Source organism: Ascidia mentula, chromosome 5 (assembly GCF_947561715.1).
Source record: "Ascidia mentula chromosome 5, kaAscMent1.1, whole genome shotgun sequence".
Taxonomy (NCBI): Eukaryota; Metazoa; Chordata; class Ascidiacea; order Phlebobranchia; family Ascidiidae; genus Ascidia; species Ascidia mentula.
The window spans coordinates 6,576,456-6,593,191 of NC_138570.1; the positions used below are offsets into that span (position 1 = coordinate 6,576,456).

The 16,736-nt window shown below is 38.8% G+C and overlaps 1 protein-coding gene and 1 long non-coding RNA gene across 2 annotated transcripts; one reads left to right on the plus strand and one right to left on the minus strand.

Moving 5' to 3' along the window:
* The first annotated feature begins 1,059 nt into the window (after positions 1-1,059).
* On the plus strand, positions 1,060-13,888 carry LOC145903877 (A.superbus venom factor 1-like). Its single transcript, XM_082992061.1, has 42 exons — positions 1,060-1,188; positions 1,455-1,566; positions 1,623-1,706; positions 2,046-2,209; positions 2,276-2,363; positions 2,579-2,722; positions 2,795-2,840; positions 2,902-3,107; positions 3,186-3,318; positions 3,866-3,990; positions 4,426-4,486; positions 4,636-4,745; positions 5,107-5,210; positions 5,270-5,348; positions 5,409-5,600; positions 5,658-5,724; positions 5,790-5,950; positions 6,185-6,311; positions 6,370-6,538; positions 6,628-6,738; positions 6,857-6,945; positions 7,124-7,263; positions 7,324-7,375; positions 7,447-7,616; positions 7,684-7,813; positions 7,909-8,118; positions 8,292-8,373; positions 8,596-8,755; positions 9,109-9,350; positions 9,562-9,686; positions 9,842-9,987; positions 10,375-10,546; positions 11,052-11,173; positions 11,265-11,394; positions 11,545-11,702; positions 11,859-11,983; positions 12,266-12,316; positions 12,384-12,467; positions 12,624-12,724; positions 12,783-12,871; positions 12,944-13,023; positions 13,570-13,888. The coding sequence occupies exons 1-42, from the start codon at positions 1,112-1,114 to the stop codon at positions 13,745-13,747; spliced, it is 5,196 nt and encodes a 1,731-aa protein (XP_082848187.1). The 5' UTR covers positions 1,060-1,111; the 3' UTR covers positions 13,748-13,888.
* Positions 13,735-16,735, minus strand: LOC145903911 (uncharacterized). The gene is made up of 2 exons (XR_014402700.1): positions 16,171-16,735; positions 13,735-16,092 (listed from the first exon to the last, which is right to left on the minus strand). It is a non-coding gene; the product is annotated as an uncharacterized LOC145903911 (long non-coding RNA).
* Between the last annotated feature and the right edge of the window lies 1 nt (position 16,736).

The window sequence follows — 16,736 nt, forward strand, 5'->3', positions numbered from 1 at the left end:
TTTAACAGCAAAACAACATATTTTTACAAAAATAATCATCGTTGTGAAAACGATCCAGAGAACCACACCATTCGAGTATATATTAGTGTCAATTTTGCATGGTTTGTTTTTCATAACGTCTAAGTAAATACAATATAGCCAATTGTAAATTTTCTGACGATATTTCTCAACTTGTGCATTTTTAAAAATTTTGACAATATAAATTGGGAGACTAGAGTATTTTAATACCTATCGTACGTTTCCGGCGTGTAAATGATTTAAATAACTCGCAATGTGTGGTAAAATTTTAATTTAATTTATAAATTTTTATAACAGTTAAAAATGAGATTGATCAGTACAATGTTAGGACATTTGCTTAACTGTTAAGCCTAAAACCAAAGCAACAATTTGATTTGTGATTTCGGTCTCATGTTATCGTAAACTTAATAATGTAAACGAACAAAAAATGTGGGGTAAATTCAATATTCTATACCGCATATGCGCAAGTTATGCCAAATTACGCAACTCGCATTCAGAACAGGTCCCTTTCCCCTGAAAAGTGTTGCATTCTCTCGTTTTCTTTGCGCCTTTGTACGAGGCCCTAACGAGATGTGACCATTTTTCGTACCGAGTTCCTCGCTCGTAAACGCCTCGCTAATGTCTGTTTTAGCGAGTTCGATGGTTTAACGAACGAGGTACTTCTCATCATGCCGCCCCTGGTAATCAAAATATATTTTTTTCATGTCATCAAGTAGTGAAAATATGAAATGCAAGTCGCGAAAACCAAAAACCATTTCGCACTTTCTGAAGTGTTTTGGTTTAAAAACAATCCAAAACCTTATTCGTGAATGACGCACTACTGACGTCAGAGCGGTAACGGTCGTTAAAACATGTTTACTTGGTCTTGAGGCAGTGAAAAATTGACATCAATTGCCATCGATTGCAAACTATTTGAAACACGGTTTCAAAACCCAGTCAGCAATATAAACCCAGAAAAGAAAAAAGTTCCTCATTCGTTCTTGCATCAGCGGAGGCGTGAAGAATTACGGTTACATTGTTTGGAGTCTAGGCTGAACCAAAGCAGAATTTATATTTTCTCTTATTTGTTTTTTAGTTAAAATATATCATTCAAATGGGCCATGTGCCTTTAAGCATAAATATGTTGGTATCATTATTAACGATTTGTCTATTTTCATCAACAGCCTTTGGGTAAGTACAAATTGGCCTTCGCGTGAATTTAAAATGTTTTGAGAATAAATTATGGAGAACTCGTGCGTATAATGTGTTAAACATGCGAGTATTTAGTCATGCAAAGCTGCACTTTTGGTGTTGTCATGTGGTGTTTTTACAAATTTTAATGGCTTTGTAGCAACTTGGGCTCGGGACAAATGAACTGTCAGCAACCCCAATCATAACCGTTTATTTACGATTTATCTTTTGTTGAAAAGTCGAAGTCATTAACTTTGCTTTTTCAGTCGCGATCACACTATTGTTGGAGCAAAAGAATTCCGTGTTGGTTCTCAAAACAATGTGGTTCTTAACTTTCATGGTTACTCGGGTACAGCAACTGTAGAAGCCACACTACAGGTATCATTTTTTAAGTTTTTAAATTTTTAGACTTTTTTTACAGATGTAATTTTTAGACCCTTCCGAGACGCTTGGACACGATTAGTCGCACTCAGCGTCAGGACGTGAATGTGGAACGACCATTGGAACTTGAATTTACAGTAAGGTTCAACAAAGACAAACGACTAGTTGCCAGCTCTATAACATAAGGCACAAAAAATTCGACCAATATTATTTTATTACAGGTTACTTGTAAATTACGATTTTTTATTACACGTTTACGGCAATTAACATAGTTGGAAATAAAGGTAATATACTCCTGTAGAGTGTATCTAAACTAATGATAAAACAAACCTATCTTGATGAGTTTTTAAAATATGTCTACTTTTTGAACTTTTGATGTTGTTGTTCATGTTGCCAATTCAAACCATTCATTATGAGGCAAAATGGCCACGGCGAAGCAACATCCTTTCTTTGGTTATATATCGAGTTTTTTTCAGGTGAACGAAGAACAGCTTGTTGAAGAGCGACGGTTCCGCAACTCGTACGTCGAACTTCATATCGCCGTTACAAACTCCAACGAGGACTTTGAAGAATCAATCCCAATCCTTCTTAATGATACAAGCGGTTACGTGTTCTTGACCACGGATCGACCCGCATACAGGTGCGTGACTGTTGTGTGACCTACACATAAGCTGTCTCCCGAGCCTCTAACTATTTGTTGTTGCAGGCCCGGCGATACGGTAAAGATCATAGCAGCGTTAACCGACCAAAACCTGATGCCCAGCCAGGATATAGACGTCGACATCGTTATTAGGGTGAGAGTTGCTCTAGTAATGCAATGGTGATCTCTTTCGGCACAGTAAAACAAATCCATAATAGTCCGCTCGTTCTGTAACAATCATTCAATTGGAATTCTCGTTAAATCTTGAAAAGTTTTTTATGCAACACTTACTGCTAGGAAACGCAAACGATATAAAATGCTACAATTGAGCAGCAAAACATGTATCTTTGCAAAAATATTGTTTAACAGACACCAGAAGAGGCGGGTGGAACCGGTAAAATAGGCGTCGACAGAAAAACAATAACCACCAGTAGACAACAATTCATTAGTCATGAGTACGCGGTTCCACCTGTTCCTTTAATTGGAAAATGGTTCATCGAAGCTTCCGTTCCTGTAAGTAAAAACTGTCATTAAACTAAATTAATTCGCCAGGTCAAAACACAATAGTCATATATTTTTGAATAGACGTTGGGTATCAACAGCGAAACAACGTTCCTTGTCGATAGATATGGTAAGTAACCTAGAAACTGATTGATGTAAATCAGTCAGAATCAATTGTTTCACGTTTTTAGAGTTGCCCACCTTCAACGTGAAAGTGCAAATGGAACATCACTACGTATTGCCCACACAACCATCGATAAATGGTGAAATACGAGCGGAATACAGCTACGGCAAGAAGGTTACAGGCTTCTACTTCATTACCGTAAAACTGAAACGGAACAGTGAAGTACCCTATACCACTGAAATATACCGAGATCCGGAAGAACTTACACAAAGGGTACAAATTGTTCCATGATGCGTAGCAAGTTTCTTTGCTTAAAAGTTGTTTAAAACAACCAAATATTTTCCTATGTAGAAAATAATCAGAAATGGAGGACATATATTCAACATTCCTATAAGTGCTGTAGAGAACTCCTTAGAAGCAGGGGAAACTTTGCATAGCCTGGCCGACGAAGGCGCTTCTCTTACTGTGGAAGTTTCAGTTACTGGTATAAAACACCATCTCAAAACTTAAAACACTGCCGCAAATCTAATTTGTGCAAATTAAAATAAATTATGTATAAGCTGCAGACAGATGGCCACTGTTTCGACCTAAAAGGTCTCATCAGTGCAGCTGGTGTGACTATCAGACGACTTTGCTGACCAAACGGCCAAGCAAAGACTTCCACTTTGTGGTGACTATACAGTCACCGTCATCCGTTGGGCACCAAACTAGGTGCAACCTTACGGAGCAAACAAGGTGGAAACACTACGGCCAAGCAAGCTCAACCAATAGTGCCGTCAGGCCCCGTGTCACAATAATCATATGATAAGCAATGTGGAGCCAATAATATGAATTGTGTATAAGCTGCAGACAGATGGCCACTGTTTCGACCTAAAAGGTCTGCAGCTTATACACAATTCATATTATTGGCTCCACATTGCTTATCATAAAATAAATTATTTTACCATGCAAGACTTTTATGCTAAAAAATGTACAACATTAACATTACCATAGTAACAATAATATCACCTAAACAGCATTTTTGCTTTCAGGAAAGGCAGAAAGCATTTATGAGTCAGCTATTGTTTCCGGCATTCGCTTCACGAGATCTCCATACCTTATCGTGACCGACCGAAGTTCGCGATATTTTACCCCGGGGATCGTTTACGAAGTTAAGGTACGTTACTGAACCTCGCGTGGTTTTCCATAAATAGCTCAAGTAGCAGAGAGACAATCAAAGAGTCAAAAAAAGTACCAAGCATATTTTTTTTGCACATACTGTAGTAACATTCCAATCTATACCTTCCGCTGTCTTTCTACCAAGGAAAAAGAATAAACGTGTTTTTTTGATCATTGAAGTGTAACATTTTTCGTACGCCTGTACCGTATGATTTCGCACCCTGTAAACATTCCAACGTTGATTGCATAGGAATGTGATAAGCCGGATTCTTAACTAACCACGGTTGTATTACCCAATGGACAGGCTTAATTTTTACGTGTTATTGCCTGACGCTTCTTTCGAATACAAGAATACAACATTTTACTACTGTATGCGTTGTTAAAACAGTAATGTTTCCCATCAAATCCATTTTCTGGCGTGTATGTTTTTCAGGCGGATGTCTTGGATGTAGTTACCCGACAACCCATACCCGACATTTTAGTTTTAATAACAGGTAATACCTATTTCACTCTCCTTTTCACAAAAGAACGCGCAAATAAATGCATGGACCACTTTCACGAAATTCTAAAGTTGTTGTAATAATCTGCTGGTCACAATGTGTTCTGACTTGACTGCCTTTTGGATTATGATTTGTGTGACCAGCATGGCCCGAAATCAAAGTTGGTCAACAGCTGAAAAGGAGACCTTCGAATGAACACGGGCAAATACGAACAGATTTCGATCATACCAACGTAGACGAGATGATCATCACGGCAAGTACTTTTTGATACTGTAGTTGTTGTTTCAATCCACATTGAAATAATATTTTTTTACTGATTGTACCCGTTTCAACGGCAGATATAGGCACATTTGTCGTATTCTGCAGTTATCGTGCAGGGTTTGTACATTTATCACGGGACAATGCATTTCACCGAGTAGCAAAGTCCAAAATTTATACGAACAACAAAAACCTTTACGGTCCATGACATCGTGCAATGTATGTCAGTCAGTATTACTCGCTATAAACCACAATACTTTGTTCAGCCATTTTCTATGCAAACGATTGTAATATGTATATGGTCCTTTTAGTAGGTCGCATAAGTACTCAAAGGCTAAATGACCGGCTTTTTGCAGCTAACCACAAACAAAGAGGGTCTCGCCGAAGCAGATCAATACTCAACCAACTTCACTGTTCAAAAACATCGTGGAAACGCATTGATGTCTGTAAGCATGAACAGGTAAATTCGAAAATAAAATTAATTGGTTTTTCAATTTTTACAAAGTTTTTTTGCTCTAGCCTCGCTGTTGTTGGCCGTCCTTCAAACGCCAGATTTAGATTTGAACCTCCTGACGTCACAGATAGTGTGCGGTATTTCGTAAGTGCATAAACTTTTACATGCCACTTTTCGCAACACACAAAAACGTTTCCTTCGCAGATCGTTTCGAAAGGCCAAGTTGTATCTAGTGGGGTAATGCCGGTACAGGGTCGACAGGGGGATAGAGCGTGGGATATTGAAGTTACACATCAGATGGTACCTTCCGCTCGCTTGGTAGCTTACTACATGCGCGGAAACGAGCTGGTGTCCAATTCCGTGTGGTTTGATGTGACCGACGTGTGCGGCGGAAATGTATGCGCCGAAGTGTTTAAATAACACGTGCAAATTTATTAAAAATTTGCTTTTCAGGAGTTGGAAGTTCAAATATCTCCTGCAATTGTTGCACCGGAAAACCCTGTTGAGATTACAGTTCGCGGTATTAACAATTACCTTATATGCTGGAACCTTCCCAGTTGGTTTCTTTAATACTAGTTTTTACAGGCAATCCAAACGCACGATTTCATTTGTCAGCCGTTGATCGGGCGGCTTACTATGTATATAACGGGAGTCGTCTGACACGGGATGTCATGTGGAACAAGATGGAGGAGTATGACAACGCTTGCTCGCGAGAGGGCGGTAGCGATAGCAGGGATGTTTTTGAGGTAAGGATATTACAAAAAAACTATTGGAGGCTATGTGTTGTGGCTCGTCAATACTGTCGTAATTACAAACAATTAGGAAGTTCTGAGTATAAATATACTGGCCCATATTGTTATTAACACAATTAGGAAGTTGTCTTGCATGCTAGCATAAGGAAACAAATAATTTCCAGGGACATTTTACGATTTTTGTGATTTTCATGTGATAAAAAATATTATGACGAACTACATTTGCAGGAGGCTGGTATTTTCTTGGTCAACAAACTCATTCGACCAAAATGGTATTCCCACCCTACATGTGACCAACCCGTACCAAGAAAAAGGCGACAAGCCCCAAACAACGAAGATACCAACGCAGCCATTGGTATGGGGTGTCTGTATGGTTGCGAGTTCCTCTTTGCATTTACCGTATGTAATTTCAGCCGCGGACAGGGAAGTTCTTTTGGCCGAATGCCAGCTCAGTGGGACAATACCAAGCCTTGGAGAGGAAGACTGCCGGAAACGAAAAGATAGGGTTTTGTGTAGTAAGGGTGAAGAATGTGCCGAAATATTTGAACTCGCTTGTAATGAGACGCAGGTTTCCGAAGACAGGTGAGCATGAACAAGTATAAAATATGTACCGATATCTCACTGCGAAGAAATTTCAATTTCTATGTGAAAATTTGTTTTTGTTCGTTTAGACGAACTTTAGCTCGATCAAACGCTGCACCAAACATTATCAACGCCATGGGAAAGGCGATGCAGCGAAGTAACTTTCATGAAAACTGGCAGTGGATTACGAACAGTTTAAAGTTAGTCTAATATTAATTTTTTCACTTTACTTGCGGTTAACGACCGCCTCGTTTGCTGATTCATCCTTTTATTGTGACAAGATTCTATATGCCACATTGTTCTTATATTTTTGTATAGCGCCGATGGTATTTGGAAAAGCGAAAGTCTGAAATCTTCAGGAAGTATAAGCACATTTGAATTTACGGCGTTCAGCTCAAGCGACCAAGGTGCCTAACTTTTTCTTCTGGCGTAACCGTGCTCTTTGTAATTTGTTATTTTTCTTCGTACAATTGCTTTGCACATACAAATATTAACATATTGTTTAAATAGTGTTTACTAATTGAACAAGAATTCATTTTTGAACTTAAAATTATTAAGCAACATAATTTCTGTTGTCTTCACTAGGTTTTTGTATAGCTAAACCCTCCAAAGTTGCCGTATTTAAGGAAGTCTTTATTCAACTTTATCTACCCTATTCTGTTCGCTTAATGGAGCAGGCCAGTATTCGTTACGCCGTATTTAACTACCTTCCTGGAGAAATTGAGGTTTGTTTAAAGTTAAATAGTCATCTTTTCGAAGTTAAAGTGTGATAAATCTGTGCTCAGGTTGAGGTACGTATGAGTCATGGCGAAGAGTTGTGCTCCCGGTTTCTAGCAAGTAAGTTCTCTTTGTTTCCGGCAAGTAAGTTTTTCCATGCAACAAACAGTATTTTCACTACGACTTTGTAGATAAGCATAGACACATTTCTACATTGAGGGTCTTGGGCAATTCTGTCAAGTCCTCCTATTTTACGGTAATGCCCATCAAGATTCCTAATGATACACGTGGGGTCAGAATTGAAATGACTGTCAGTTTCGCAGACGGCATCGACCACATTGTCAAGCATTTACTTGTGGAGGTATAACGTAAATTACGTGTGTTTGCATGAGCGACGATATTTGGAAATAACACAATGCTTTTCTTAGCCGAGCGGTTTACTAAGCGAAAGCTCGAAAAGTTTCGTTTTGGCGCCGCCAGCAAACAGAATAATTCATCTTGAAGTTCCTGACGATGGGTTTGAACCAAAAACCCGGGAATGTTGGATCCACGCGTATGGTGAGTAGGACGAACGAACACAAATGCAAATAAAATGTTTTCTCATTTGTATTGTCGCCGTGAATTACCCTCATCACGTTACCTGTATATTGCAGCTAACGTGTTGGGTCCAATTGCCGTTCCGGATCCTGTTAGAAAAAGGTACAACAACCTCCAGTCTCTCATCAACATGCCAGCATACTGCGGGGAGCAAAACATGATCAGGACGGCTCCTATCGTTTATATACATAAATACCGACTTGCCACAAACGTGGTGCAGTCCAACGGCCACGAAGAAGCACAAGTCATCTCATACATAAAGCAAGGTATTCGTGGCATCGCCATTGCAGAAGTGATTGTGTTGTCACAAATAACGGCAAATTATAATATACATAATTTATATAAGGTATTTAAGATTATTTAAAAAAACAAATCGTATAAAAATTGCATAAAGCTGTTCGGATCTTGAACTATAACTCGTTCATTATGCGATTTCAAGGTTATGGCATCGAATTAGGTTGGAGATCAGACAGCGACAAACGAGGTTGGGCTGTGTGGAATGGTAGTCCACCTAGTGTTTGGTGAGCACCCAGTGTTGAATTCTGTGTTGGTGCCATGAGTGGCTGCTTTTGCGGAAAAGTTTTACATTTTGTAATGGACTGTGGTATAAAATCAGTCTGTCCGGTAGAGCAGTATGTTTCCAAATACATCCACCCAAAACCCACACACACACACACACATGTCTAATAAAATCCTCATAGACTATCTAGCCTGTATAAAAAATACATTTCATTGTATTTTAGGTTAAATGCGTTCGTGGATCGAGTTTTCCTCGAGGCTCGTGATATCTACCAGGACTTAGACCCGCAGCCGATTTGTTCGTCCCTCGAGTGGTTGCTGGAACAGCAACGCCCTGACGGCCAATTCATCGAAAGCTACAGTTTGATTCATCGCGAAATGGACGTTAGTTTTGCTTAATTAATTGAAAAAAGCATCCAAATTCTTTTAAACATGTTTATCGTAAGCTCGGCGGGACGTGACATCAACATCGCTTTCATGTAACAAAAATAATAAATAATACCTGTTAAAGTCAAGGGAGAAACAAGTTTGTTTTGCTTTGAAGCTTCAGTTACGTTATGTTAATTCTTGTTGCCAATTTGCAATCAAACTGGTTTGTGGCCATTTTTGGCTGGCTGCATTTTTTTAAGTTCCAAAAATTTGTCATCAAAAAGATTATTCGAAAAATGTTTTCGACTGTTTTGTCTAAAATCATGGAAATTTGCCCAACGTTTAGGGCAAATAGATTATTTTTACAGGGTTTGGTCGAGGGAGAAATTGCGATGACGGCGTACGTGGCAGCCACACTTGTTATAGCCGAACAACGTGCAGCACCGGCATGCCCGGCTCTAGTGGAGCAAATTCGCTTAAAAAAAGAAAAGGCATTACGATATTTAAATAACCAAACTACTACATTGATGAACAACGTTTACGCAACAGCTGTGACGGCATATGGCTTGGCTGTCAGTCACTCGGATTTTGCCAATGCTTGGATAATGAGGTAGGTAATTAAATTACCCCATTGCAGCAAAATGTCACTTAAACAAATACAGCCAATGTTTTGTATGGAAAATATAAATATGTATCCAACATGGCCGCGTTTTGGGCTTAAGGAAAAGAGCTGCCTGTTTTAGCAACAGACATTTAAGTAATAAAATCAAAGGCCAGCTGCAAGCTGCAAGCTCAAAGTTCATGTATTTCTTTTGCATCAGACTTCGGGGGATGTGCACAGAAAATGCAGAACATATATACTGTCTGGCAGCCGGAGGTCAAGCTGGCAAAGTGGAAACAACATCATACGCACTACTTGCAGAAATTTCTCACTTAACCGACCAAGGTATGTAAGCAAGCTCAAAGTTTCACTTGTTAACTATCAGAAGCAGGTTATCTACTTCTCCTGTACAGTAAAAATATTAATGTATAGTCATTTGCTACATTAAACCAGTACCCAGTAATACCAAAAACACTTAATCACATGCAACTGATTTTCAGTGCCAGCAGAAGATTTACGACGCGTCCGGAAGATGGCGATGTGGCTTGTCGAACAACGCAACAGTTTTGGAGGATCTCAAACAACTCAAGACACTGTCATGGCCCTTCAAGCGTTCGCTGAATACATGAAATGGATTCACAGAATTGCAAGTCAAGTGTTTTTTGCTGTCGAAGCAACTAGAAACACTTTCCGCTCATTTTCGTACAATAGTCACGGTTACCATCGTCCTTCATGAAAAAATAAGCACGCGGGTTTTTCGAGCAGAAATCGGATTTACGTTTGTCACTTCGTTGAATTTAATTGAGATGTTATGAATTAGGTTAGGATGTCGTTTTTGGTGGCGAACAACTACAATTTGTAAATTTTTTTCACTTGTTGGTCTGAAAACGTAAAATTATTTTTATGTTACAAATAGCCGGTATGGCACAGAATTTCTCTCGCAATATGTTGCCTATTCTATGTGTAAGTTTGTGCAATTTTTTTATTTATACTTTGGCGCATGAATTAAAACATTAAATGTCTTTCTACTCAGAACCAGGAACCACCCCCCACAAACATGGACGTGACACTCACGTATGCCGACCCCGACACGCCTTGGAATTACGCAACAACTATTCATCTCAACGATACAAATGAAATTCCTCAACGTGATATCGAAGTACCACAAAAATTCATTGGGTTACCCATCAATGTTCACGTGACTGGTTGGTTTTTCGATATTTTTGCGGTTTATCGGATTAATAATAGGTTTTTTCCGAAATTTTATCAAAGTGAAGGAGAATAAAAAACTTTCACAAAATATAGTTTCCTGAGAAACTTTAAACTTGTGTCTACGAATGAGATATTGGACAAAACACATAGTCATTCATAATGTACAAAGAATTTTCCAGTTGCAGAGCTCGTCTCAAAATTTATGAAAATTTTATGTTAATATTTTGCACTCAAATTCTTTTGAATAATACATGTTTCAAAAGATTCAGGGAGCCTCCACTTATCGCAACAAATGTTCTTATCGCAATAGGATACCAAAAAAACAAGACTATACCCTTATATGCCGTAGAATGATGACCACCGTTTTGGTGATACTTTGTTTCACTGCACAACACAATTTTACTTCGATAATTTTGGATATCCGAGTCATTTGCATTACTACGATACTACGATACGGCGCATTTGCTGCAAATGCAAAATGTTGAATTTATTCCTCAGGTGTTGGGGAGGCGTCTATGTCATACCGTTGTATATGGCGAGAAAACGTGGACGGAGCGAGGTGTCCGTTTCAAATCGATGCCACATTTGAAAAACCTGAAGCAGGCGTCGCAACACTGAAGGTGTGTTGGGTTGGACCAAATGCAAACCCTGCATAAAGTGGGTTATATGTATCCATATATGTGGTGTAGGTAAAAGTTGTTTGTACTGCAGATCAACATACGCAAACTAGAAAACCCTGAAGCTGGAATGTCAATTGTTGACGTTGGTCTTATTTCTGGATATTATGCTGTTACTGACACCATCGAGAACCTGATGAGAGACAAGAGAGTTGACGGCATAGGTAGAAACACAAGCGATAGTGCTTTCTACACTTTCCACGCTGCGCATAACGGATACTGATTGTTTTTTGTTCAAATTTAAAAGTTCCTTTTGCAGCGGCATTTTATTTATTTTATGAAAATAGTAAATGCTCTTATACCTTTTTGTCCAGTGGACAGCTACGAAATCACGGACAATTCGGTGAAGTTCTACTTAAACAAAATTCAACATGATTCGGACACTGTTTTGGCTTTCAAACTAAAACAAATCAGCGTGGTTCAAAACGTTCAACCAGCTGGAATACGAGTCTACGACTACTACAACCCCGAGGTGAACGCCTTGTTTTTGTTGTTTAAAATCTCTGTTTACACCAATTGGCCAAAATGTTTACAGCGTCTATTTCCTGCCGCAAAAATGTTGTGAATAAGCGAGCATGGTTCAGTTATCAATGTCAACTCCGTTACACTTCCAAACTTTGTTCAACAGATATCCTGTTCCAAGTTTTACAGTGTGAACGACAATTCTTCCAACTTGCGATTCTCCTGTAACAACGAGGGTGACAGATTGGGAAGAATATGTAAATGTGCCGAAGGCGGATGTCCCAAATGCAGGTATATTGTCTGCATTATTACTGTTATTTTCACCACAGCGAAAGAAATGTTTCAGACCAAGACGTGAAACATTTTGTCTAATTTGTTCTTTTTGAATCCAGGGATAAAGAATAGTTTTGTTACAAGTTGCATATGTGTGAGTGTATGTACGTCACCAATAACACTTGTGAACTAAATGCACAAATTAAATTTATGTGGTTTTTGTCAATGATTACTATTTTAGGTTGTTTTTTCTTAAAATTAAATCCTTTTCTAATTTATTTTTCGAACATATGTTGGCAGAACTCGAGAAGAAATCACAACAAATTCGAAATGCATTTCCCTTTCACAAATGTAAGCTTAAATCATAACTAAAATCCTTCTTATATTTTATTGGTGTAACGTATCTCCCTTTGCTTAGAGACACGCAGTGTCTGGGAAATAATAACACATGCAAGTCAAATAAAGCTAACTGTACAGATACGGAGGCTGAGGCTTGTCAAAGGTCAGTTGCATTGTAAATGTAGTATTTCCAGTCTACCGTTAATATAATACTAGACGATTTGGTAACGGAAAAGAAAGACGATCTGCGCAAACAAACATTTTATGCCGCAACCAAATAATAATTATCATTAAAACACTTATCTATGTTTTTTCTCAGACATTACATGCACTATGTGAAAGTAATCGCAGTTCGAAAAAATGATCCTCCAAATTTTGTTGAGTTTGATGCTGAGACAGCAGTGACATCTCCATGGCCAGGTAATGATTAAATTTTGCAACATTTACATCATTTCATTGCAATATGCGGCATTTTCAGGCGTGGATAATGCAACAGGAACGAAAACGTTCCGAATTCGTAACAATTGTTTTGATCTTTGCAAAGACGATGCTTTAACGAAAAAGAAGGTAAGTGTAGAAATTGATGAAATGGTTGCTTAGCTGAAAGCTATTTTAGATGGAGTATATATTTGTTCCTAGGTAGATTTGATAAAAGTAGACCGGGAACTGATTATTTACGGAAACGAACCTCGGAGAAAAGTTATCGAAGGTGTTACCTCGTAAGTAAAGATATTAAAGCAATGTTAATGTTTGAAACGAAGTGTTTCTGATTACCGTCAGTCGGTTTATATTTAAAATACGAAAAATCGATTTCGCCTACAAAGGCATCATCAGTTTCTGCAAATAAAATGCAATAAAGCACTGATGATGCCTTTGTAGGCGAAATCGCATTTTCGTATTTTAAATATAAACCGACTGACGGTAATCAGAAACCCTTGGTTTCAAACATTTGCTATCCGCTATAATCGCTTTCGCTGGTTTTTAAGACAGTGCCACATCAGGACCTAGATTCTGTCCACTTTAGAGATTAGATTTAAAGCAATGTTTTCTGATTTCAAGTTAAGTTTATCTGTTGGGTAAGATCATGCACGGATGTGGATACGTAGAACGTGTAGCTTTACATTACCTTAAATACTTTTAATCAAAACTAAAATCCAACTTGATTAACAGTAAAGATTAATGTTACTTTGATTGGCTTGTGTAAAACTGACCACAAATTCGTCAGAGTTTTTTGGTTGACTCGTTTACGTATGTTTTTTTCCCAGTTATCTCTACAACCTAGACGAGGAAAGCAGGATCGAGGTGACGCCTGGAATCAAAAAATGTAACCGAATAAAAAAAAAAACATGCGAAGATCCGTATTCAACTAAACATTGCATCCGCAAACGCATTTGCGAGCACCACGAGAAACTAAGGAAGAAGGTGTTTAAGGGATGTGGTTGAGATGACACAATCACGACGCCTTTAAATAAACTGGTTTCCAGTCGTTAAATGTAAATACGTAATCTCTCATTCAGTTACACATACTTACCTGAGCAATTAAATCGTATCTTTATCTTACCAATAATACATAATAAAAATAGATATTGGATATGTGGATAAGTAGCGTTCAGTCGGAAGATGCTGGTGGTAGTCGCACATATGACAAGCAAAGTCTCGCATATCAATATGCAGTCAAACACTAGCAAAGTTTATGCAACCAACACAAATAACGAACTAGTTTTGGACCCACACGGAAGTTTAAAGCATTTTGCCGGGTTTGCTTACTGTTTAAATAGTCTAATATTTCGCAATTGTTCACGAAGCTACGCAAACCAGCTATATTGGAAACTTTACGAGATTCAAGGTGGCAATACACTCCGAAATGCGAGGGCATATGAAAGTGGTGTTAATCTGATCGTTAACTATTGTCAAGAAAATAACAAGAACCCGCCCCTGGTACATAGAAAAAGATTTTAACTGAACAGACCATTTGTTTCGGCCAGAGCCTAATGGCAACACAGAGCACAACTAAAACTCTCACGTCGACTTAAATAAATTATTTGTTGTCGTTCATTACGTTTTATCATCATCGATTTATGAACTGCCTACGATGTGGAGGTCTCAATCAAAGTATATGCGTATTTTGGCGACTACCTATAGGCCCCATATAAGTATTAAATTCCCAAAATCAAGTTTTGAAGGTTATCAGATACGGAGTGATTTGCTCTTTTTGCCCACAACAATTCCTGTGGTCGGTGACCCATGAAGATCTACCGGTACCATTCAAAGAGAATAAACAAATGATTGCAGCTGCATCGGACAAAACACAGCAAGGATCTGAGGAGCCTCTAGGAGGATCTTATGTCCTTTAGGATAGCAAAAACAGTCCTAGGGGGCAACCAAAGCAACTTCCCTGTGAAAAGTTTTTGGCCATTGCATAGAAATGGGTCGAGCCCAACATTAATTGCAAACTGAAGGAGGTTTTTGTATTTCATTTTTTCGCAAAATCAACTTTTTGCAGCCTATTTAGTTAAAATATATATATTTTAATTTTTTGACCTGAATGCGTAGACAAGAGACGGGCCTAACATAAAATCACAAACTAAGTTATACTTCTGTAATTAAATTTTGAGCTACATCGCCTTAAACATTTTGATGATTTTTCAAGTAACTTTTTCACAGCAGCCAGCACCAAATCACTCGCTAACTGAGAAGGGGAAAAATGCTCTAAAATTGCAACAAACACGCTGAAAGTCGCTCTGGCAACAGCACGTGACTTCCTGCTCATTCAACCATAAATTGACCCATGACCCCTGTTGTATTCTTGTATTCGATAGAAGCATCAAGCAATAACACGTACAAAGTAAGACTCTCCATTGGGTAATGCAACCGTGGTTATATAGAGAATGCGGCTAATCACATTCCTGTGCAATTAACGTTGGAATGTTTACAGGGTGCGAAATCATACGATACAGGGTACTAAAAATGTTACACTTCAATGATCACAACAACCCCAATGCATCACCGGTTGCCTTGTGACGTAACTGAGTTTCTCTGTGACAGAGGGGTACAAGGCGGGCATTTTCCGCGAGCGAAACTTTTTTAATATAAATACTGATATGCGGTCTTGCTACATGCAAGGTATATACTCTGTTATATTTTGCGCGTTTAGAAATGGTTCTGCGTTTCTTGTACCGCATAAAACAAACATGCAGACATGGAAATTATTCACAGTTCTTTATTGACTATGGTCTGAGCTTTGTTATCACTCGACGACAAAAACATGCGTTTTCTTCAAAGACCTCATAATCACACGATTTTGTCGTACAGTACTGTGACCGCATGTAGCAAATTGAGGTTTTATGATTTTTCTACCACGCGTGGCCTAACAACACTACGATCAGCAAAAGTCGAACAAAATAAAGTAGAATGTCATTTTGGCCCCTTAGTGCTTTCTTCACCCTCACGGATTTCCACCTTGTTAAACGGACCCATAAATCTAGAAGAAAACCTGATCGTGATTCGTGTCCAGAAACCCCGATGTGGTCAAAACAAAAAACAAGCAAAACAAGCATAATACCCGAAGCTGCTTTGAATGGCACGTAGCGTCATTGAGTTCTTAATATTGCATTTCTCTTGAAAAGCTTCTCCTTCAAATTGCAGGGAGACGCTGTAACGAACGTTTGATAAATATATCAATTTTTCCGCTCCAGGCCACCTCGTCGGGGTTCCACACGTCAGTTACCACGACCTCGTCCTTCTCAACGCGGACTTTCATATTCTCAATTGATTCCTGTTGATCCGGCCTGCAAACGTTGGAAAACCCGTCGATCGAAAAGTAATTCACTACGCACATTCCCACACGCAGCTATATTTGCACCGACCTCAACAACCCGTCCGGTTGATGCATTTTGGCGTTGTTGGATGTTTGATTGAAAACCTTTCCAACGGCCTTTATTCCCGTATGCAAACGGTGTTCAACAGTGCAACAACAAAATGCCTGCAGCCACAGCACGCTTCAATTGTTTTGAGAAATTTTGCGTCAGCGAAATTCCGCTTCGTCACGCATGCTGTTTCTGTGCGTGGGCACGGCGACTCTTACCTTACTTCTTCAAACCTGGTAATCAAAATATATTTTTTTCATGTCATCAAGTAGCGAAAAATTGAAAGGCAAGTTGCGAAAACCTTTCTGAAGTTTTTTGGTTCAAAAACAATCCAAAACCTTATTCATGAATGACGCACTACTGACGTCAGAGCGGTAACGGTCGCTAAAAAACATGTTTACTTGGTCTTGAGGCAGTGAACAATTGACATCAATTGCCATCGATTGCAGACTATTTGAAACACAGTTTCAAAACCCAGTCAGCAATATAAATCCAGAAAAGATAAAAGTTCCTCATTCGTTCTTGCATCAGCGGAGGCGTGAAGAATTACGGTTACATTGTTTGGA